General features: G+C 39.5%; 2 protein-coding genes and 1 pseudogene across 5 annotated transcripts; 1 reads left to right on the forward strand and 2 right to left on the reverse strand.

Annotated features, from left to right (window-relative positions):
* Positions 1-1,012: 1,012 nt before the first annotated feature.
* On the reverse strand, positions 1,013-5,517 carry LOC116195998. 4 transcript variants are annotated; one of them, XM_031525489.1, is made up of 8 exons: positions 4,876-5,500; positions 4,440-4,607; positions 4,247-4,345; positions 4,018-4,128; positions 3,410-3,541; positions 2,751-2,882; positions 2,361-2,597; positions 1,013-1,622 (listed from the first exon to the last, which is right to left on the reverse strand). In XM_031525489.1, exons 1-8 carry the CDS (start codon positions 5,341-5,343, stop codon positions 1,215-1,217), a joined length of 1,755 nt encoding a protein of 584 aa, XP_031381349.1. In that variant the 5' UTR covers positions 5,344-5,500; the 3' UTR covers positions 1,013-1,214. The 4 variants fall into 4 exon arrangements, with proteins under 4 accessions (XP_031381349.1, XP_031381348.1, XP_031381351.1 ...); XM_031525488.1 differs by having other exon boundaries at positions 2,751-2,888; positions 4,876-5,497; XM_031525491.1 differs by having other exon boundaries at positions 1,597-1,703; positions 2,751-2,888; positions 4,876-5,507.
* A 1,151-nt stretch (positions 5,518-6,668) lies between these two features.
* On the forward strand, positions 6,669-6,788 carry LOC116198276 (annotated as a pseudogene).
* Positions 6,789-7,398: 610 nt separating this feature from the next.
* Positions 7,399-9,244, reverse strand: LOC116196001 (phosphatidylinositol N-acetylglucosaminyltransferase subunit C). Its single transcript, XM_031525492.1, has 2 exons — positions 9,069-9,244; positions 7,399-8,564 (listed from the first exon to the last, which is right to left on the reverse strand). Exon 2 carries the CDS (start codon positions 8,439-8,441, stop codon positions 7,542-7,544), a length of 900 nt encoding a protein of 299 aa, XP_031381352.1. The 5' UTR covers positions 8,442-8,564; positions 9,069-9,244; the 3' UTR covers positions 7,399-7,541.
* Positions 9,245-23,270: the final 14,026 nt, after the last annotated feature.

Genomic DNA, 23,270 nt, shown 5'->3' on the forward strand with positions numbered 1-23,270 from the left:
CCGTCTATCAAAATGGCTCGGCATGAAGTTAAAGTGGCAGAATCTAATGTGGTTTTTTACGTGGATTACCAAGGTAAAAAAAAAATCAATAAAAGACATCCGTGCGAGATGAGTTAGGTAGTGTGCCTCAAACCATTCATATATATTGAACAATTTTTTTCAAAAAAAGACTTTTTTTTATTTTCAACTAAACTGGGAGAGGATTTTTCGTGGGGGCTTCTATCGACAACCTCTTCCATCAATGAGTTCACCGTAAGTATAGAGGCCTAATCATGATAGGTGGAGCCCTCACCCGAACTCTCCCTCAACTCTCTCAACTCTCCAACAGAGTGAGAGAGCTTGAAGGGGAGCTAGGGTGGCAAGCCCCCACTGGTGACCTCACCTGGGGGAGGTTGCCGACGGGGCAGCACACATCCCTCAGCTCTTCTTCTCTCTCTCTCTCCTCATTGAGAGAATGAGTTGAGAGGGAGCTCGGCTGAGGCTTCTTGTCGGCGACCTCTTTACCAGGAGAGGTACGGGGCTACCCCTTCGGTGAAAGGAAGTATAGATTTTTTCTCTCATAGAACTATAAAAATGTCATTTTGTCGTTGATTTTTCACATGCAGGGCATGCTATTTCTAATTTGTGATTTTGAATATATAGAATTTACTTATAATTGCATTGAGTTTTGAAGTTAAGGAGCAAAACGCATCATCCAATGCACTTTGGCCGATCAAACTAATGCCCTAAGTGCTTCCATCTTTCAACAACGAAACTTACCGCATTGTTTCCCGGTTGAAAAACATATTTGTATAGCACGTGCGCATTTCATCATAGAAGCTAGATTTACCGGTAAGTAGAGGGGCTATCTTTTCAAATCCTGGAACTACAAGGTGTTTATTTCCAAGTTACAAAATAAGGGGGCCACTTTTCTAATGGGTAAGAGTAGAGGGGGCCATGTGGAGACAGAGAGACGTAGAGTGCGTCTGTGTGGCTTTTTTTTTTTTTTAGGCACAGAGATTTAGTTGATCTATACACTGTAAATTTGCCCATAATGCTCTTAATGCACAAAGTAGGGCTTTTCATAGCAGGCTCATTACAAATAAATACAACCATATAAACATAAGCGTAGCTTGTCGTATTTCGTGTTTCCCTATTTTTGTATATAGCTATGAAAGCATCTGTGTTCAGTAAATTTCCTATATACATCCTCTGAAGTAACCCGGCAAAATTTTTCAGATAATGGAACCGAATGGAGAGAACTGGATCGAAGAAAAACCTCCACCACAAAGAAGTAAGCTTCCCGACTCGACTTGGCTCTTATGTATAACTTTGTCAAACAGAAGGCCCTGCATGGAAGCCTGTATGTCATATCCATCGACCTCGTATTGGCTCTTCCTTGAACTCCTGGGTATATGATCATCATTTATGGGATCAGTCTCTAGGGTTTTAATGTACTTTCTAATGTCCTGTTGAAGATTGGAGTACGAGTTTGGCCTCCCAGAAAACGAAAACTGGCACTTCCGACCTTCTGCAGTGGTGCTGCTTGAGCTGGCAGGATCCGAGTTCATGTAATCAGAAGCAGCCATTCTTAGACTTGAATGCTCGCAGCTTGACTTGAACTGAGCATTCTGGTGTAAATCCTGCAAATTTGGACTCTACGATATTCAGCTAAGAAGTCGATAACAGCAACTTAACGTATTATCTTTGTCCTTCCTCCATAACTGCATTTTTAAAGAAGAAAAGAATCGATAAACTAGGAAAAATCTCCTAACTTTCAGAACTGATACTCTTCGGAACATTTACACATCCACTAATCATGTAAAAGCCAACCTATGATTATTAACTGAACCAATGATCAAAATTTTTATGTAAAAATCTGTTCTCTGTTGGGTATTTTCTTTTTTAGACCTCTACTTAAATTTTACGAGCTGCTCATCTTAGAATAAATATCTAAAATTTATCCCTACGTTAGAACTCTTTGAGTCAGCTGCTTCCATTAAAGCAATATAGCCACTGCCGGCAACCTTCATGGCCATGAAACTCTCTGTCAAGGTAAAAAGCCTCAATACTCAATAAAACATTGATCAAGGATCCTTCAGCTTTTGATTTACAGAGGGGGACCCTTGATTGAGGCCATGAAGATTGTGGTAGATGGCTAGGTTCCTGACTCGAAGATTTTCTGCATACATCACGCCAGAGAGCCCTTGACAATGCTGGAAACTGAGATAACGTTTTCTGAAGAGATGAATTTATATATTCTTAAGTTGGCAGACTTTATTAGACAAAACTGAAGCACAGTGAAAAATAAAGAAAAGCCCAAAGTTGACACACCACGTACTATGTTTGACCTAAAAATTAGTTAGTCCAAGGAGACAGACCTGGCTACTGTTAAAGCGATGATTAACATCACACGTCGCTGTCATAGTTGAATCAGCTCCGAGCACTGATTCATTCTCACTGACAACGGGTTTGTTATCTCCGACAAGTCTAAGCGGTGGGTCCTCTGGTGATGAGAAGTCTGAGCTATCAAAAGTTGACAGGGAAACGCACTCATCGAAGTATGCCATGGCCTCTTCTGTCAAGCGTTTTGATATCTTTCTTCGTTCAATGCTCGCCTGATTACATATCACAACGACAATTACTAGAGAGACATCACCAGATAAATCAGGACAGAGCAAAAATTGTCCTTCTGAATCTCCTGGTTGGGTATTTGATATGATCTTTCTGTATCACGCAAAACAATAGACTCAAATGTTAAAAGGGCTTACTTTTCTTGCAGGACGGGGCTTTTGGGAATTAGATGCCTTAGGGTCAGGAAGAATTTCCTTCAGGATTCTGCTCAGTTCTTCCCCTCGATGCTCCTCAACAGCAAGATCTGCTCGTAATTTTCTAGCTCGTTCCTGGGACTACAAGTCACAGTAAATCACGGAACCTCATGCCAACATTCAGTAGAATTTTCAAACCAAACTGAACTTGCAAATGAGTAACTGAAAACGCTAAATTTTGCTAGCATATATTTAAGGCAAAAGAACTGAAGGGAGGCAAAACTACAGAGCAACTTTTCTCTCTGTTTGAGGCAAAAGAAGAGGGGAGACACCGCACTTAGGATCCGTTCTATGGAGCTGCTTTTAGCTTCTATGATGGCACTCGCAATTAGGTTAGACCTAACAAGACTCACAAAAATAGGTTAGACCCAAAAGAAACTTCACGTTTGACCTTCATCCCCATCCAAGTAATAACTTCACTTGTGGAACGAGCTAAGAATTGGATCCCAGAGGCCAACCCCAAGCAACAAGCAAAAGTTCAAAGCATTTGTAATTCCCAATTTTTTAAACTATCGAAACACGAATCGTTGATTCGATTTAAAAAGCTAAAGCATGAAACATAAAGTCCGTACGACAAAGATCTTGGAACAAAGGAAGGCTACCTGCTCAAGCTTTTTGGCATATTCACTTCTGATATCCATAACAAGCTCAACAGCACCAGGATTTACTAGATCAGGAGGGATATCCACAATGTCTGAGCTTGCAATAGCAGTGGGATTATTCTTTCTAATAGACTGAAAATCATAAGAAAAGGAAGCTGTCCATAATGCAAAATACATGAGAATATTCTAACAAGAAGAGAATTGCCAGAGTACAGACAAATCTTATGTAGATTCAATTTTTAACTCATCTTAAGATCATTCTCAAATACAACTTATAGGTGTAAGTGCAATACAAGAACCTTCCCATCTGAAAGTTCAAATGAAATAAGGAGAAACTTGATAAACTACTCGATTCCCCAACAGTCATTCAGCAGGAACAACAATATAATTATAACCATCACTAGATGGCATTTTCATGAAAATGCAAAATAGACTTCCCTTAATCCAAATATAGTGAAGAATATGAATGTATTGTGTCTTTATAATCCAAAGATAACGATTTTCAGCAGCTTCATGAATTGAAATTTAACCTCAAACTTCATCAGACCAACATAACAACTAGCAAGCAACATATAAGTGAGCAATCTGCTGAAAAGGAAAATCCTTACACTTTCTAGATCACTTTGAATGTCAGAGATTGCTTGCCTCACTTCAGATCTGACAGTTTCGTATATACTTGTATTTGTGGGCTGCTCTCCCAAGTGCTGCTCTTGTACTGACTGCCGAATATTAGAAATCAAACAATTAATAATGGAGTTGACTAGCAAAAATACTCCTGTGATAGCATAAGAATATATGAAAGCAAAGACGGAAATAACAGAACAGGAAAATTTCAACCTTCATTTGTTCGCAGACTGCTTTTATAGTCTTCTCTTCCACTTCGGAGAAAGAACCTGCTGAGTGTCCATCTTCCCACTTTGGAAATTCCAGACGAGACTAAAAGCAGACAAACACGATGGACCAATTTCAATGAGTCAGAGATGCATACATCCAGAAAAACCAATGTTCCATGAACTAGCTGAGCCCATACCCGACTTGCAGAATCAGTAGATGGCTCGACAGGTGGATGTTGACTAGACCACGTTCGAAGAGCTTTCACTTGGCCCGGATCAACACTTTCTATACTGCTTCTCATTAAATCTAAGCCGGTCCTGTTTCTGTAGTTCCTCATGGGACTGGTTTCCTGCTCAACTTCACTCTGCACATGTCAATGAACGGAACGGTCACCCTTTTCCATAATAGTAAGTGCAAAAACCAAAATTTAAGCTTTGATAGTTGATTAATTGCCTAAGAACCTCCGGAATTTGAGATCCCATACATATTTCTTTTACAAGACAACAAAACCTCAATAGCAAGTTGCATATTGCTGATCAAAACAAATCAAGCAAGTATTTTCTTTTCACCCGAATTTATCAAAACAAATCATTGAGAAAATCAAGGGCCAGAAAAGAAGAAAACGAACCAACCTCGGAGCTCACGAAATGTCCCCTCGAGACCGGCCTCTGAGACACCGAGCGGACCCGACCCCTCGACACGCTCCGGCCAGTCTCCGATGGCTTCCCCGAACTCCTCGAAGTCGACCTCCCCCTCCTATCATCACCAAGACTGCCAACCCCGCGATTCCCGCCTCCCGGTTTCGACCCACCGACCCGATTCAGCTCGACTTTGCTCCAGTCGCCGTCTGCATTCAGCTTCTTGGGCACAGCGGATGCCCCATTGCCCTCCGGCGGGGAGGAGTCACCACTGCAGAACAGAGGGTTGTCCCGCTTGTTCGAGAAATCCGAGACCTTGCTGCTCCTGGAGAAGGCACTGACGCTCCTGGACCTCCTGGGAAGCCCGGGCTTCTTCTCCGGCGGCGGCTCCCTCCCGGCAGACGATGACGAGTTGGCGGCGCCGCCCCTCCTGGTGGCAGATTTGAAGGCCGAGACCGCCATTATCGGGATGAGAAGCCCGGCAGCAGTTAGTGGAAATTAAAGAAGGTGATGAAAGTTTGGTGATTTAAAAGAGAAATGACAAAAAGGGATTGTGGGTATTGACGAAAGCGACAGGGAATCCTTGTCTGCTTTTGGGCTTTCCCTTCTCGAAGGTAACGGTGGGCTGTTGTTGCAGGTGAGGATATGGAGACTGGAGAAGTTGACCCTTCAATTTCACACGGGGAGCATTGCTTAGCTTAAACAAAACAGTAAACCAACCGAGCTCAAGCAATTCTCATGGGATTAGCAGAAAACAAGGACGTTAATTGCGGTTGTTTGAACGTTAATGTCGAGTTCTTGTTGGATCTACACGGAGATTTGGATAGTTGATTTGCTAATGGAATTTAGTACCCCGGGTCAAATCAAGATTTGCGTGCCACTGCATAAGAAGTTTCCAGGAACATATGGGAGTTACCATCATAAAACCGTCCGCTACCGACCGCCATTGGACATTAGCGGCAATTATAACGACTATGATTTTGGAATGGTTTGCGCGGCCTCATTGTTCTTCAAGGTTCACGTTACATTTATCCAAGGAAATGCTCATTAGAGCAAAATAAAATTAAAAAAAAAAATCCTACCTACCACATATGTACAAGGACAGAAACTACAGAGCCATATACATATCAAAATTGAAAAGCTGATCTATAAGGGCAGTGAAGAAGCTTCAACATCAACAAGGAAATCGTCATAAGCCTTCCTTTCAAGTCAGCAAAATCTGTTGGACTATATCCTCAGGCTTTTGTGCATTCTCCTCAAAGATTCACACACTCCTCTCTTTCCAAATTCTATAAATATAGCGAGTCCAGCTTAACTTGAGGATTATAGCACTAAGAGAATTCCCTTTCCAAGAAGCAACAAGTTGGAATTCGTGCTCCCAGTCACCACCATTTCTGGAGATGAATAACTTCGATAACAATAAGTTTCAGATCTGTTTAGAGAAATTACAAGCGAAAAAGAGATAATTACGTGATTCTACAGCTGCACTACAAAAGTTATATAGATCAAATCAATTGAGACAACTCAAGTTTGACAATCGTTCTTTCATGGCCAGCCTATCAAAGATGGCTAGCCAAGAGATGAACGAAGCACGAGGGAAATGGCCTTGGAACCACAGAAGTTTATGCCATGGGACCTTTATCTTCCTTGGTCGGAGATCCTGCCATAGCTTGAAGGTGCTAAACTTCCAAGTCAAAGCATTCCATAGCATTGTGTCAGCATTTGCTCTCATCGTGGAAGATCTGGCCTGATTGATAATCTTGATAACTTCATAGTTCACGCTTCTAATACCTTTCTCGGCCTTTTGGCTAAGATCAAGTGTAGTATCTGTTCGCCCTGGTCGTTCTTATCATGGCTTGGTTGAATCAACGCCTAGACTGAATGGGTTTGATCTAGGCTGACCTTACCCCGAAGTTGAGAGCAGTCTGTCCCCCCGAGAACATATTCAAATCCATAGTCATAAATTCCTTTCCTAATTAGGAAATCTATTTCGATTTGCTTCCATATTCATGTACTGCAAATGGTATTCCAGGAGGAAATTGATTTGCAGGAGAAATTCTGTGAATGGTTTGGGTGTGGATGGTTTGCCTTTAGTTCATCTGGGAGTTGGACTAGTCGAGATGCACCGCAAGCTAGTCTAGACACCAATTGATCGCATACCAAAAGGGAGAAAAAAAAAGTAAATAAAAAGAACAAAAACTCACCCAAATTTTTATCAAATCAGAAATGCATATGAAGCCTCTAAATTGCAATATGCCTGACTCTGATGTTCGGTGAATCGGTGTTCCCATGTTGCCTTCTTCGCCCCTGTATTTGCTTTACAATAATCAAACACTTCTCAAGTCGATCGCTAAAACAGAATCCTTTTGCTTTTCGGTTTCAATTAGATTAAGATTTTCAGTCCATTTGTGCCATAACCGCACCGAGCTGCAGATAAAGCAGCATCTACACCGTCTGACATTCATGAATCGTGAATTACCTTCGAAGTTGTAACTGCTCAAGCAAAATAAAGCTCTGTTGAACGGATAAACTCTAACCAACTTTCTGTTAATTGCTTCTCATTCAGGTAACAGCAATAAGAACAACCTGTAGATTTACATATCTTACCGGTATCCAAAAACATGAACAGGAATTTCACAATCTAGTCTCTTCCCCCTCAGTCAGTCTGTAATGTCAAAACAAAGTTTAGCCTCATCCCAAGGTCCATTAATCTCGAACTTGTACTCCTGTATCCTTATAAGCCAATACGGGCACAAGATTGTAACAAAAACCAGCAGTACCAGGAACATAATGAAAAGCAACCTATGCAACCTATACACTAAAGCCAAACTCACAACCATCAGCATGAATGAGAAGAGGATGTGCAGTCGGAAAGAGTACTTTCTGATGCAGTATGTGACCAACGGAGCGAAGAGGAAGACCAGCAATGAGAAGAGCATGATAGCAAAGACATTTCTCCACGAAGGGAGGCGAGAAGCAATGAAGACCGAGGCCACGATGGAGGCATTCAAAGAGATGCAGTTGGTCAAGGTCGGGTTCTTCCATGTCCCTGGAGCGTTCACTGCTGATCGGGAGTAGTCGTGCAAGAAGAGATGGACTATTAGCAGCACAACGGTCACAGAACAGATGGAGTCGGAGCTTATGGACCTTGTGAGGGTCTTGTATATTGGAGCAAGAACGTATAACCCCGTCATAAAGAAGGCTATGTTAAGGAAGTAATGGAATAGGAGGTTGAGGGAGAGCATTTCTTCGGTTAGGAGGAGGACAAGGAACCCCGAGACAAGAAGGGTAGCATCGATAAGCAGAAGCGAATTCTCATCAAGAGTCGACTTCAGAGTATAAGTCCATACAACTCCTACCAAAGCAACAATACTTAGATACTGAGAGATTGAGATCGAATCCCGCATCACCTTTATCATGTCTCGCTTCACAACATTAGCATTCATGACCATGTCTTCGAGAAAAGACTCGTCGGTGTAATTGTCATCATACCCAGGTTGCATTCCTCCATATGCAACCTTTTTCCATCTGGGCCGAGTAGGAGAAGAGTTTGCATTCATCCTTGGGTCCGAACCCGAAATCTCACTTACTTCTGAAGATGGCCAAACCAGGAACAGCAATTCGCAGATTCCTTCACTTTGTTATTCTCGTTTGTATGTAGAAGCAACTACCTAGAATCAAAACTGAGGGAAACCGAGAACCAGATGAAGATAACATGTCAAGTTTATACATAATGATGAAACGTAGCGAACATCAGCACGGTTAAAATGCATCCAAAACCAAAGGGGTTCGGTGTCTGCTCTTCTGATACCATAATCTTCGTTGGATTAGAAATAAGATGGCTTCGCGTAGTGAAAAAACAATGAATCACGGGTGCAAGAAGTTTCTTCATAGAAACCCATACTTTTTAGGATTCATGACGTAAATTCATAACAAGCAGCACTCGCATTGACAAATTAACAAACAGTGGTCGTGCACTCTAAACTGAACGCCAATTCCTCAGCTTCCATGCTTACAATACAACAAGCAAGAACCTTTTCGTGCAGACTCAAGAATTCGGAATGACCAAACAAAAATGAGGGGGGAGAAAGGGGGGAAATTGAGAGAAATTAGAAGAATTGAGAGCATGAGCTCGAAGATCTGCAGCAAAACACAACCCAAATCGAATCATTGATAGGAAATCTTACGCTTCGGCGGTCCAACAGATCGAAAGGGCAGCAGCAGATCAAGCATTCCTCGGAAATTCGAGGTAGTTTTTTCCGTTAATTTTGTGGGAACAGATGAAAATGGTATGGACGAGAAATTGGGGAAGCCCGAGGACGGGGCCATGAAGTGAAAGGCGTACTTGCTCCTGTCGGTTCCTTCCCCTGCAATCCTCTTTAGTTTCAGTTTGACCCACGTAGTTTCGGAATGTCTCATTAACACCCCTTAGGATTTTTCTTTATATATATACTAGATGGAAACCCGTGCTACGCATAGAATTTAATTAAAAGAAAATGATGCGCTACCTGCAGGATTTTCAACGTAAGTTCGATATGAAAATTCTATGTGCGGTATTTTTAAAGGTTAAAAGGAGATTTTTATTAATTTAATTAAATAATAAAATTACTAAAAGAAAATGTTGGAAGAGGAAAAAGGTGGAGGGAACGTTATCTATCAAAAAAAAGAAAGTGAAGGGAATGTTTAAGAGAAAGAGATAAGAGAGAGGGAGAGGGGAAAGAGAAAGGGTTGGGGAAGTGGAGAATTGGAATTTTTTTATTTATGGAGAAATGGAATTGTTGCTTTCACCATGAGAGAAGAGAGAAAGAGAGGAGAGAGAATAAATAAATGAGGAAAATTAAAAAGAGAGAAAAAAAAAGGTGAAATAGTTAATTGTTATGGAATAATCAATTTATTATATCGACCTTTAATTCAACGACTATAATTTTTTAATAGAATTCTAGAAAGGACATTTTATGAAAAGTGAAAGTTAAACGAAAACTTGACTTCTCTTTTTGTAATAGTATATATATATATATATATATATTAGGATAAGTATCCCTTTTGACTTTTCATTGGATAAGTCATAAGTAAAAGATATACCTAACATTACTCCAAAAAATTATGTACAGTTACATTAAAACTTATCCAACATTTTGTGATTTCATCTCAAGATTTGAGGGAGCGATCGAGTCGAGGAATTCACAAAAGCTCGTGTCACACAATTTAATTCTCACTTCAAATATAATGGGATAGGAGACTGAGCAAATCTCGATTGGATTTCTCACCAATCGAGTATATATCTCAAGTCTCAATAATTCACCGTCGCACAAATATGAATTGATTGAAATTGCAGTCAAATTCTCAAATTGCGCATTTTTCGAGGTCATCTGGGTTGTTCATACGAGATCCAAATGCCATCGAAACTTGGATGGCATTTATTGATGAAGGTGCTTTACAAGTTAGCAAGGGAATCCGTTAGAAGAGAACTCGAACTTCTAAGGAAGATCATGAGGCTTTTGATAAACTACGAGGGGGCAAACCGCAATTAAAATTTTCCTTCTTGCAACTTATGGGTTGGCCCATGGAGAAAGTGTTTTGATTCATGGGCCGAAGCAGAGAGGGCTTTGTTTGGAGATCAGAAGCCCAATAGCTCCCGGTGTCATCAATGGTTATTTCATCGATCGACTATTCCACCGGTTCGTGCTCTTGAAATGTTGTATCCTCGATCATATTTTATAGCCGCAGTCCTACCTACCACTACTTCAGACTAGGCATCAGTCGGCGGTGGAGCTTCCGCAGTAAATATGTTCCCCTTCGGCCTTGTCTGTCCACTCCAATATATGCGGACGGTGCAATACGGGAACATCTCTACTTCTTGTTCAAGCAGCAATTTAAAACCTTGGGTTAACCCAAGTTTCGGTTTTGGTTCTCTCAGATTAATTTATGACGCCTCTATACTGCTTTCTCCACGGTCACATGTAATCCGGTTGAACTCATATCACCTTTCTTCCCCTTCGATTCGGATATATTCGTTTAATTATCGGCAAAGTACCCGGTAACCCCTTCTTGGTTCTTAAGGAAATGATCAGTTTTCCCATTTTTCTTGTCCTGTCCGATGTTGTAATATGGGACATGCTCATGCCTTGTTTAAGGGTCTTGACTTTGTCTACCTTTTTTGCATATTTTATCTTTTGCTAGACACACAGTCGTCACCATCTTATGCACTGGCTTGTCTATTACAAAGTCAATTTAAAACTAACATGGGTTGATTCAAGCTATTCAATATTTGTTCCCTCAAGAAAGATATATGTTCAAATCTTGTGAATGGAAAAAATTCATGATTGGAGAGTCAACCTCTTAATAGGCTGAGCTTGCTTAAATTAGATTATTAGAAATCCGTTAGGCTTCCAGATATCAGAATTCATACGAAAATGGTCAATTTATTAATCCCCTTTCAGCACTTTTATTATTTCTTATGAGAATTCTCGATGTTGGATGTAAATACTCACACTCCGTATGGAAGCCTCTTTAATGCCAAAATTCAATTCACTGGGGAAGTTGAATTACGTTGTTTGGACTCCAAAAGATACAAGAATCAGAGACGAAAAAATGCAAGATTTGCATTGGATCTTAAATCGGGCCAAAATCAACAAAATTTTTGCTAGAATTCAATTCAATTGATTGTTATGAATTTAATTTTAGATCTCATATACTTTTGTCAAAGAATTACTCCATAATAAAATGCATTTTGATAGACCTCCCAATAGGGGCCTTGGAAAAGAATGTTGGATCAAACCCAAAAGGATAGAAGCTCATTGAAAGGCCCGCTCAGCATTTATGGCCCAACTTCTACAGAAAATGGTTACAAACAGTTACTTTGTAAATCCATATAAATGTGTCAGAACGGACCTGCACAAGGAGAGGATTAGAGGCCGGACTCTATCATATTTCAAATAAAATTATTTTGTTTATTTCAATTAAATCCATAAACATTTCAAACAATATAGTTCATTTACAGTGGAATTTCTATTATATTTTATCGAATTTATTATTTTTCTCATTATTTTACCCTATTTCGTCCACTTTAACTTTATGATTGTACTATTCCCTTACCTCTCCTTGAATATCACTGCGTTGGGCTGAATTTCTAGATTCATCCCTGAAGAAGAAGAAGAAGAAGAAGAAGAAGAAGAAGAAGAAGAATGGTTGTGGATGTGTGCAATTAACAGAAACATACAGGCTATATACAGTATTGCTATATCCTTTTGATAATGAATTGAAAAATTCTACTGAAAATGAGTGATAATTTACACAATATTCAATATAATTTAATGTATGTAAGTATCAGGAGAATTATTAGGCACAATTTTTCAGGATGATTCAATATTTCTGATATATATTTTCTTAGAGAAGAATGAAAAAAAGTTAAGTGATCACAAAGAAAACATATATAAGTACGAAGGGACCATTCATAAAAAATAAATAAATAACAAGGGATCAAACAACGATAGTGAATAAAAAATAATTGAATAAAAAACAAATACATAAATTACAATAAGCATAGTTAGTAAATTGTGAAGAAGAGGGCAATTTGATGGACGTAGTCAAAATTAAACTAATAATAATGAAGAATACGATGATAACGGACTTAGTGAAACAATTGAACAATACAATAGATATAGATGAAGCAGCAGTTAATGATCAGAAAGGAAAATTATAAAAAGAAAAAGGAAAAAAAAGATCACATTAAAAAAAAAAAGTACAGGGATAGCGAAAGCCTGCGATTTTCGTCAAATTTAGCTGCTGAGGACCACAAACGTGAAGCACGAATCAGAAAAGAATCATTATTGAAACTAGACATATATCAGTACCAAAATAATGATTGCTTTGTTGATGATTTAGTAATACACAATTCTGAAAATTAATATCTGCGTGAGGAGGGAGTTCATTCATGCAATGATTTTTGCTCAAACTTGAAGAGAGATTCTATTTTCAATTCTGTGTGTCCAACTCGTGTGTCCAGGGATCACTTGTGTGTCCGTGCGTCTTCATTTTCCCTTGGCTTGGCAGTTATTAGGCCATGGCCTCACTTGCAATGAAAAAAAAAAAATTTCATGCATTGCTTTGCCAATAACTATTGCCAGATGAGTAGACTATCAATTTAGTCCCTGACTTATGTAAGTTGCATCACTTGGGTCTTGAGCTTAAAATCAACATCACTTTGGTCCCCAAGAACATCAATTTAGTCCATGTAACATCAAGTTAGTCCTTAGTAACATCAATTTGGTTCTAGTAACATCATGTTAGTCTTAAGTAACATCAATTTAGTCCTATTAACATCATTTTGGTCCTCAAGAAACATCAAATCAATCCCTTCGTCAATCGCCGTTAGCTTTTGACGGCAAATGAAACGAACATCAAAATAGTCCTTCCGTCCCTTTTTCCTCCCATTTTGAATTTTCTCTCTTTCACTCCCCCCAAAATGCTTCATTTCAGCCATCTATCTCCCCAAATTGGAAACCCTAAGTCACCAGAAATCCTAATTTTGAATTCTTATGTTATTGTTGCCACTCCATTGCAGAAGAACGAAGAAATTCGAGGTTGGATAAAGGAGTCTAACTGTTGCAAAAGAAGTAGGTTGGAGAAGATCGCAAACCCAGAATGAGTTGCCAGTCCAATTGCAGTTTCACCACTTCCAGAGCTTGGCCATTCCTTTGTTATTGCAAATGAAGAGCTCATCGGATGATCTCCAATACCACTGCAAATCCCGATCCACCATTTTGTAGGTGTCCTTTATGGAAGGATCAAGCACAAACTTGTAGGTACTTCCGGTGGGAAGACCAACTGGAGAGTAGTTCAACGATGTCGCAAGATCAGAAGATGGTGATGTTGCTAAGGAGTAGGATTGCGTTGTGTGAGAATGAATTGAAGAAGCTGACAATGAATTGAGGAAGCTGAGTCAGTTGTTGTTGATTTCGGCCATTGTAGTGGCTTTGTTGGTTGTGAGGATCATTGTTGCCGATATATAGCTTAGATATAGTGTCGAGTAAACTACCAAATCGGTCTCAAATATGCAGTGGCTTTATCCATTAAGTTGCTATGTCTGTAGCATTGAGTAAACCATTGAGTTACTATGTTCGATGAGTTGCTATGTGGAGTTTCTGTCCATTTGTATATGCAACTCCATTTTGTTCCATCTGTATATGCTATGTGGAGTTTCTATCCATTTGTAATGAAATGAAATATTGGTGGTGTCAGCACCCCGTTTTGGTTCACCAGTTCAAACAACGGCATCAACAGCAATTCAGGCCACGACTTGAGTGTTGGTACATAAGAAGGCTTGACAGAGCAGCAAATCACTATTCAATCTCAAGTCAACAGAAACAAGTAGAGGACTTAAGCACATGACAAAAGAAATCTCTTGGTCATCAGCGACATACAGAGCAGACAAAGTGCCTAAACATTGCCTAAACCGGCATTTCTAGAATACAACAACGACAACACTATTTTTTGATGGTTCACTCGACCATCAGAAAATAGTCAATATTGGGCTTCAAAAATCCCTCGTGGTGCCAAATAGATGAAAAGTGTCTTCAATCACATTTCGCAGATCATTTGTTCTATACAGAGTAATTTTCTGAATACAGACAACTTTCAATGGAAGTCCAAAAACGCCGATTCATCAGACAAAAGCTAATGCTCGATGTCAGACACCTGTCATATCCCACAATGCTACAAATTATGAGCATCACTTCAGATTGCTTCTTGGAAGTCACACAGACTCCTCGAATGACTACCGAGTGACAGAAGAAACATACCTTTCAACGGAAAAGCATAACTGGAGACTGGTCTGACAAAATATCGGCAAACGAAGTTAGCCACGCATTGCCTCGAAAACTACAGTAGATAGGCGCAATTGACCAAATCGGACCGCAGAATCCCTTTCAGTTTCCCGAGTGACCTCCGAGGAGCAGAAAAGGTCTTTTTTAACGGAAATTCATTACTAGAGGTCCTTTTGACAGAAACTTGACGCCGGATGATTGGCCAACCCAGTGCTACTTATCCCAAGACTCAGTGTGAAATCCTCAGACTGAACTGCACGATTCATCTAGACCTCAATAACAATGCTTTTATGGTCTCAGATGTATTTTTTTCATCCTTTAGGGTCTGTTCTCAACGAACAGAGATTGCAGTGATCTCTGGCTCGCCCAAGTAACTCAGAAAGCAATCTGAGAAATTCGGCTACGGACTCCTAGGACGTCTCCGGCTTCACATTTGCAATACCGGTTTAAGGGTCAACTATTCAGTCCAACTGACAATGCATGTCGAAATGACCAGTGCAGAACGCGGATGCAAGATATGCATTTAGAAACGGCTAACTTTGCTTTGATAACCTGAAATGAGCAAAACCAGCTTTCGAGTCCTAAAACCACACGAGCATTCTTCTATGCAAAATGGGCAATTTTGGGCTCGTTTGAATTGTTTTCACGTGCACATTGACAATTCGACGCTCATTTGAGTCACGAGTCTTGAACGCGATATCAATCGAGACCCGAACTTCCTCCTGACTCTCACTCAAGACCCGTGGGGCCCATGGTCAGCCTTGGGCAGCCGCAACTTGCCCAACCGCCCCTCTCCTGCTCTCTTCCTTCTCTAGCCCAAAAATATCAAAGTGTTTCAAGATCACACTCCATCTCCATTAATGCTTTTGGCTCTTCTTCATCAAGATTGCATGGAGGAGATTCATCCTCATCCTCCCCTAATCCAACCGAATTTTGCTAATCAAGAGGCTAATTGCACTTTGTTTTCCTTAATTGCACTTAACATTTCCCTATATATTGCATAAAGGTCATTAAGCTAATCACTTTTGCTTCTTGCCATCTCTCTAGCTTTCTCCCTCTAGGAAATGCTCTCAAACTCCCTAGCAACCAGCAGCAAGCATAGCAACCGTAACTCCCTAGCAACAAGCCCAAAACCGGTCAAACTTAAGTAGGAAACCACTCGAGTTCCTGGTGATCACTAATCCGACTTAATTCCAAACTCGACCAAAATCCATAGCCCACATATTTTGGATCCTTGGAGTTCAGTTCTGAACTTAGATTTTTGATTTGAAGTTGTTAGCTCATCATTTCAGGTCCATTTCGTGCTCTCTGGTGCCTAGTGGAGTGCACGTGCGCTCAGACGCCCACGCTTCGTCTGACGCTTCAGCGCACGCCTGCCTGCGTCCCGCGCGCTTGCCCGCATCCCGCACGCACGCCCACGCGCTCCTCCCTCCCAGCACGCACGCCAGCGTGCATGCCAGTGCATGTCCGCCTCCCAACCGCGCACTCCAACACGCTGAACGCCTCTGCTTGCTCACCCGGGCACCTGTTCGAGAGTCTAGCCGAGTCAGCCGACTCTCCAACCCTTCTCTGACTCTTTCCTTATATCCCGAGACTAGGTATAACATTCCCGACTTAAAGGAGCTAGGGCTTTTACATTTTTTGCATGTTTATGGATGAATAATGTGTATTAAGTTAGATTTATTAGCAAGCTTACGTTTTTATGCATTTTCATGTTAGCATGTTTATCATTGTATGATGTGCTAGCATGTCAAGAAATGTTTGAATCACAGTCAAGAAGATCATTCCGATTCGGAAAAATCAAAAGAGCTCTCGGGTTTACCTCCAAGTGAGGTGACTGAATGCTATTTTGGTCTTTCGGGCTAGGGGTGGTCTTCTTGTCCCGATTCAAGTTGGTTCCCGAGTTTTATATATATATATATATATATATATGTTTTCCTGCATCCATGAAGTAGGTATCGTTTTATTGATTCCATAAATAACGTGTTTGTGCATGTTTGCTTGTTTAAATGTGTTATTGTAATCATAGCGATGCTGACTTTGTCAAATACGTGCTATTTATCGTGTTTGGTGTTGGAACATGCGAGAAACGACCGAAAACAGGACAAGGAAACTCCATGAAACCCGACTTGGATCACGAGACCGCTCGGCCTTCCTCTAGGGAAAGAGGCCGAGAGCCTCTTGAGCCATTTTGGGTCACATGTAGTTTCCTTAGCCCAAGCTAAGTTTATTTCTCGGATTTTGTGTAATTGCATTTTCAATATCATCGCAAATCCCCCATTAGAATTCCTTTTAAAATGTTATTTTCCAAACAAAATGCATGGATTCATGTACCAATGACTCTTCCGAGGCCATTTGGGTTCCGAGGGTATTTTGGTCATTTTGACCAAATTATCCTCGATCTTTCTGGACCTGTCAGGTTGCCATGTCATGAATCGTTTTCATGAAATTATGCTTTTTGGATATTCAGACTCCATTCAGTGGATCAATTTATGATCTATCTGATTGTCTGTAACTCTCATATTTACTGCATTCAGCAATAATTTCTAAGCCGTAATCCCACCAACAGGTTAATCGGGACATTCACACGATTAAATCCACTTGGCATTAATAATCTTGCATGAATTGGCCATTAACTGATAACTCGCGTCGACAAGTTGTCAAGTGACATTAGTGCCCTTTTCAAAATTTGTCTATTTCAAAACCCGAAACGCGTGGTCCGATGTAGCACAGACGGCTAGAAAAGGACTTGTATATCTGGACTTGAGTTTCTACCTGATTTCAGGTAACTTAGGTTAGAATACAGAAGATTTTTTTAGATCACTTCCAATTTGATCGATCGGTTATTTGGTTTTTTTGGGGTTCTTGCACAATCCTGGAAGATCCAGGGAATTGGTCGACACCAGCTACAGGCCAAGGTGGCCCGCATCGCATTGTTTCCCTTTTTTGAAAACATTTTTCAAGTCAAGGGCAAAATTATCATTTTGCAATTTAGCAACACCCCTAGGGTTAGTTTGAAAGACACACGACGAAATCAGGATAAGAACGAGTTACCTGTTCAAGCGCAGGTTCATCTGCACAGCCTTTTCTTATCTAACTGATGAGTTTTTATCATTTTAGCTTAATTTCGGGTATTTAGTCGGGTATTCTAGATCAAAACACAATTACATGATAAACATGCATTTTACTTAAACATACACAGGCAATAGTGGGTTAGGGCATTAGGTTCTAGGCTTTTTTTAGGCAAAAAGACTTGTTTGTAATAATCTGTAAGCATTACAGTGTCGCAATACAAAACCACTTTAAAAGCAATCCACACATAAAACACTTGACTACAGACATCATGTCTGTCAAGTCCTTGAAACAAAGCTGAATGCAAAATACTTTACACACTTTTGTCTATTTAGCGTAGGACATTTGCATGCCAAACTACCCCGGTTAATAATTTGTTAACTCACGTAAACTTGGCAATAACAAACACCTTGTCTGTAATCTTCACATTGTTTGTTACTTTTTTGCTCATGCTTGTCCATGCGGGTCGAGCCCGACTCATAGGACGCATTGCACTCGGGTCCAATGCCCCGATCATCGATCACAGGGTCCAACGCCTCATTCACTGAGACCGTAATTGAATTTCAGTTTTCGATTTTTTTCCTTAAACTCACGGCGAGTTTGAGTGGAATAATAACCGAACGCAAACCGACTGGGATTCAAGCATTTGTAATTTGTTGTATTATTTTGATAGCGTTGTGAGTAATTTACTTTGTACATTCATTCTGTAAGAATCCCAATTGGTGAGTGCACGGTCCGAGAGCCGAACTAATCGAGTTGGGCCAATGCTTGCCTAGATGAGAGTAAACTCAGGATCTCGCGGTTTCAGTTTACACAGGAACTCAACCACCATGGTTTGATAAACTGTAACGCGAGGATAGTGAACCAATTCCCCAACACACAGGCCTACTTTTCTCTCGGCTTTTCAACCCACATCGTTTAATTCACCGAATTGTCGGTGTCAAAACGTGTAAGCTGAGTGCAACCTAATTCACGGGGTAAATAAAACAGCAAACCTAGCAAGTTAGAGTACCGAAATGGCGTGCGGGATATAGGTCCGCACATAATGTGAACCCCCGAACTCAGACTTTCTGGTTCTGCACTGACCAATGCCTTAGCAAAACTAGGTGTATCCTTACCCCTAGACCCGGGCGACTTACTGGTCCTCGACCTTCGGGTCATAAACAAGTAGTGGCGACTCATTCTCACTCGTGTCCGTCACGTATCCCCCGAGAAGGTGGATACTCCCAAGCCGCGCGATTTGGTCGAGCGCATACGGGCCCCAACGAGAGCACATTCCAAGTTCGTACAAGTGGCTTGCCTATGAGCATCAAAAAGTCTCCATATTGTTCCATGTTCATACTTGTTCAAACCTATTTATGGCATGGACAGAGGTAAACGAAAGCCATGAGTCATCTTGAATTGGCAAACTATTTCAGACCTCACCGGGAAACAAAGAGTCACCCGCCAATGAATGCATGCATGCTTGTTTTCATGCACCACCTTCCTTCTCCCAAAATCAAGTAATGATTGCATTTTTTGTATAAATGGTGTACTTTCTCCCCATGATTCATACTGTCCTGAAAGATGAAGAGAGGAATCTTGATGTACTGGAGGAAGATGACAGAGAAGAGGAAGAGAAAGAAGAAGAGGAAGAGAAAAAGAGAAGATGAGAGAGAAGAGGAAGAGAATGAGAAAGAGAGAGAAGAGGAGGAAGAGAAAGAAGAAGATGAAGAGAAAGAGGAAGAGAAACAAGAAGAGGATGAGAAAGAAGAAGATGAAGAAGGGTCTGATGATTCTTCTACTTCCTCCTCGTCAACAAATTCCTACTCTAGTGATGAAGACTATTGTATATCTCCCATTCCTCAGCCTGATTGTCTGACGAGAGCATCACCACCTCTATTGATGAAGATTCTCCCATCGACTATGGTCGAATGTCTGACGAGAGCACCCCCGCCTCTAGTGATGATGGTGATGATTTTGACTTCAATTCTTAGTTTGAGTAGCAGCCCTCCTCCCCTCTCTAGTGATCATGGTGATGACTATCTGACCTTAGTTGTTCTTAATCCCCCGTTTTGTAATTTTATATGTAATGAATGAATGAAAAACATTTTATATGTTTTGACTTCAGCATGATTTATCCCTCCTTCCTCAGTTGTTTGTGCCCTAAAACCCTAAAACCCTAAGAAGCAGCCTAGTTAACCCCCAACACGTACTCAAAGTAAATATTATGACATGATGAGCGGAGAGAAACGCAACGTTGATTGACTGGTAGACTTCGTGCGGTGGGGAGAAAGTAATAGCTTCCATTGGAGAAACTTCAGCATATTCCCCAGAAGAATTTTTTGTAAGCCTTAATTTTGTATCATCGAATTTCATTTCTGTACAAATTTCTAAGAAAAGGAAAAGAAAGAAGCAGTATAATGATATGGGGAAATTGAAGGAAAAGAGCTCACAGAGAGGAAACAAGAAGATATGGGGAACCCAGTTGGCGCATATATATATAAATATATATATTATGTAGAACATTTCCTTTGAAGGGGTTGGCCACATATTTTATTGATTCAATTTTCTTTTCGGTGAATTGATTCAATTTTTTTTCTTTGTGAAAATCACACGTCCTCTCAGCATGTTGACGGTAGAATCCGAGCTTCTACATTGTAGATAAAGTCCCCTTTCTTTTTTAACTATTGAGACATTTACTAATGTCTAGAATAAGCAACTCACTCAAGAATAGTTGAAGAGCTCATAAGATCTAATTTCTACTTGCGCGATCTTCACCGAACACCATAAGGGCCCTTTTTTTTTTTTTCCCTTTATAGTACTAAGAATTTTATCATTACTTTTTTGTTTGCTTGAATGAATTTTATCATTACTTAAAGAATGATACAAGTGCTTAATCAAATTACAAGATCAAGAAATAGTGGAGATCCTCCAGGAGAAACATAATCTTCGTCCGCTTGCGGCACATCAAGTGACTGCTGTCACCGCAAATATGATCAGGATTGAAGAAATCTATAAATAAAGGCTACCCTCGCACTAAGGGCTTGTTTGATGATCTAAATTAAGTGCTGAAATTAATTAATTTTTCAGCACTTAATGTGATTTAAGTCGTTTGATAAATGCAAAAGAAAATCACTTAACTTAATAGACTTAAGTCAATAAAGCACTTAATCATTAGGTAAGTGGATACCTATTTACAAGTCTTCAATTTCAATCCTCATTACAGTAAAGTAAATCGTTAGTTCATGTTTGTTTGTTGTGTACCCCTAATAAAAAGGACTTTGTTTTATTTGGGGGTACAGCAAGAAAAAAAGCCAAATTTATAAGATTATATATACTTTATAGGAATATTAAACAAGAGATAGGGAGAGAGAGACTCCAGAAAAAAAAAAGATGGGGAGAGAGAAATAAATAATGAGATGTAGTACAATTAGCAAACTACCCTGTTAATCTGTGGGGTTTCCCTACAGGACAAGAGGAAAAAACTCACTAAATAAATCTCGTAATCAAAACCAAGCCAACATTAGAACTGAGATTACTCACAATGAGTAGGCTGGATATATTATATACTTCGTATTTCACGGAAAAACGCATATAGGAATATTAAAAAAAAAACCTTGGAAGCGATGCTGTTTATTATAATTAATCTTGTTCGACGATGGAGAAATAATTTCCAACTAAACGACCTAATTTTCTTTTATTATAGTTAATTCGGTGTAACCAGGAAATGCGATTGTTCAGTAGATTCTTCTAAACTGTGATGGGATTTGCCTTTATTAGGTTCAGTTGTTCATTACTGAAAAATGGACAAATATAATTAACTATTGTCGACTATTTTTTTTTAGGTTACAAGGAAGGCTAATGGGTTTAGTACAATAAAATATAAATCTTAATTGATAAAAAAAAGACACGGATAGTCTTACTGAGTATTGAACTTGAAATTTTTTGGTTATCAGCGAGGACGAGGCACCACTGCACTCTATCCCTTTTGAGAATTCCAAAATATAGTTCCTTAATTTTGTTTTCTTATATTGTAATTCTCGTTCGTCCTTGAATATGTTGTTGATACAATACATGGTAATGGGACCACTTCGAATGTCTCCAACTGACATGGCCATCCGCACGTTGAATCATTAATTTGTTGTCTGTGTTATGTTAAGTGGACTAAGAATATGCTAAGAATAATTTTAAATATTATCATGTTTAGTATGTATTATACCCATGACGAGGAATAAAATGAACAGTAAAAAAGTGTCATTGATTTATATAACTTAAAGAAATTTTTGGATGTATCATATAGGGACATTAATCCATAAAATTCCATTTTCTCGCACAAATTATCAAACAGTGAACTTTGGGAAACATATTGTTGATTGGAAATTTTAGCAAATTACATTTTGCGAGGACAAAGATTTGTTGCATGTCTTTAACCATATATGAGGGACTATAGGGCTAATGAGAAACATATATGATATGACCATACAAAGGCCGTATTTGTAAAATTCACTGAACTCATTGACTCAAATACAGCGTTTTACCTTACAGAATTTTTTTTTTTATACATGATGATGCAGATTTATTCAATCCGAGGCATTTTATTAACAGGCCCAACAAGACCTATATTTGCTTAAATCAGAATCTGACGACCTTTCTGTCATTTCTCGAACAAACTTTCATATGAATTGAATGCTAACCACCGATTTTGTTTGGGCAATAACAAAATTTTTCGTCTGCCTGCGGCAAATCAAGTGCATACACGACCGTGATTGAGAAAATCTATTGAAAGACTTCCCTCACTGAGTCTTTTAATAATAATGGCTAGGACAAAAGAAAGGTAGTTAAACATAATTTATATGGCAGCTTGCAAAGTCTAGTAGTTTTCAGCTTAATCTTCAATACAATATCGTAATTAGTCAATTCATGCTCGCTGTTATGTTAAGTACGTACATTAAATTTCAGTCGTGGGGCAGGGCAACGAAAATGCAAAATGATTAAATCACATACTTTATAAAAAAAAATTAAACAATAGACGAAGAGACGACAGGAATAATAAAAAAAAAATTCAAAGTGATATGCTCTTATAATTAATCTATTTGCACACTTCAAATTAGAGAAGAAAAAGCTTTCTCCTGTACAGAGATTCCATGTACTATACATAAAAATTAATTTATGAGTCAAGGAAAAGGACTTGTAATAGTCTGCCTCTATCTATCTAACGAGTTTTTGGTTGAAAGCTCATACAAGGAGTCCTCTTACCCTTTCAAAACTCAGATAACAATAGAGTTTGAGGGAGAGGAAATTTGGTTGGTGAACCTTCCGCTAGTAAAATTAGTACTGTAACTGATTAAATTAGTTTACTTACTATTATTAAACAAGCTGGTTATCATACAGGAAAATAAAGGAGAGGGAGTCTCGCCACTGAGGACGAGGAAGAAGGGAATATTATGATTTAGATCGTTTGTAATTTAATTAGTGTATGTATTATTTTGGGAATTTTACTTAAAGAGACCT

The sequence above is a fragment of the Punica granatum genome, chromosome 2 (assembly GCF_007655135.1).
Source record: "Punica granatum isolate Tunisia-2019 chromosome 2, ASM765513v2, whole genome shotgun sequence".
Classification (NCBI taxonomy): domain Eukaryota; kingdom Viridiplantae; phylum Streptophyta; class Magnoliopsida; order Myrtales; family Lythraceae; genus Punica; species Punica granatum.

Coding starts and splice junctions, on each gene's coding strand:
- LOC116195998 (XM_031525488.1), bottom strand. CDS start 5,343: ATGGCGGTCTCGGCCTTCAAATCTGCCACCAGGAGGGGCGGCGCCGCC. Junction 4,346..4,439: donor CTACTGATTCTGCAAGTCGG/GTATGGGCTCAG, acceptor GTCTGCTTTTAG/TCTCGTCTGGAATTTCCAAA. Junction 3,542..4,017: donor TTCAAAGTGATCTAGAAAGT/GTAAGGATTTTC, acceptor TATGATTTTCAG/TCTATTAGAAAGAATAATCC.
- LOC116196001 (XM_031525492.1), bottom strand. CDS start 8,441: ATGAATGCAAACTCTTCTCCTACTCGGCCCAGATGGAAAAAGGTTGCA.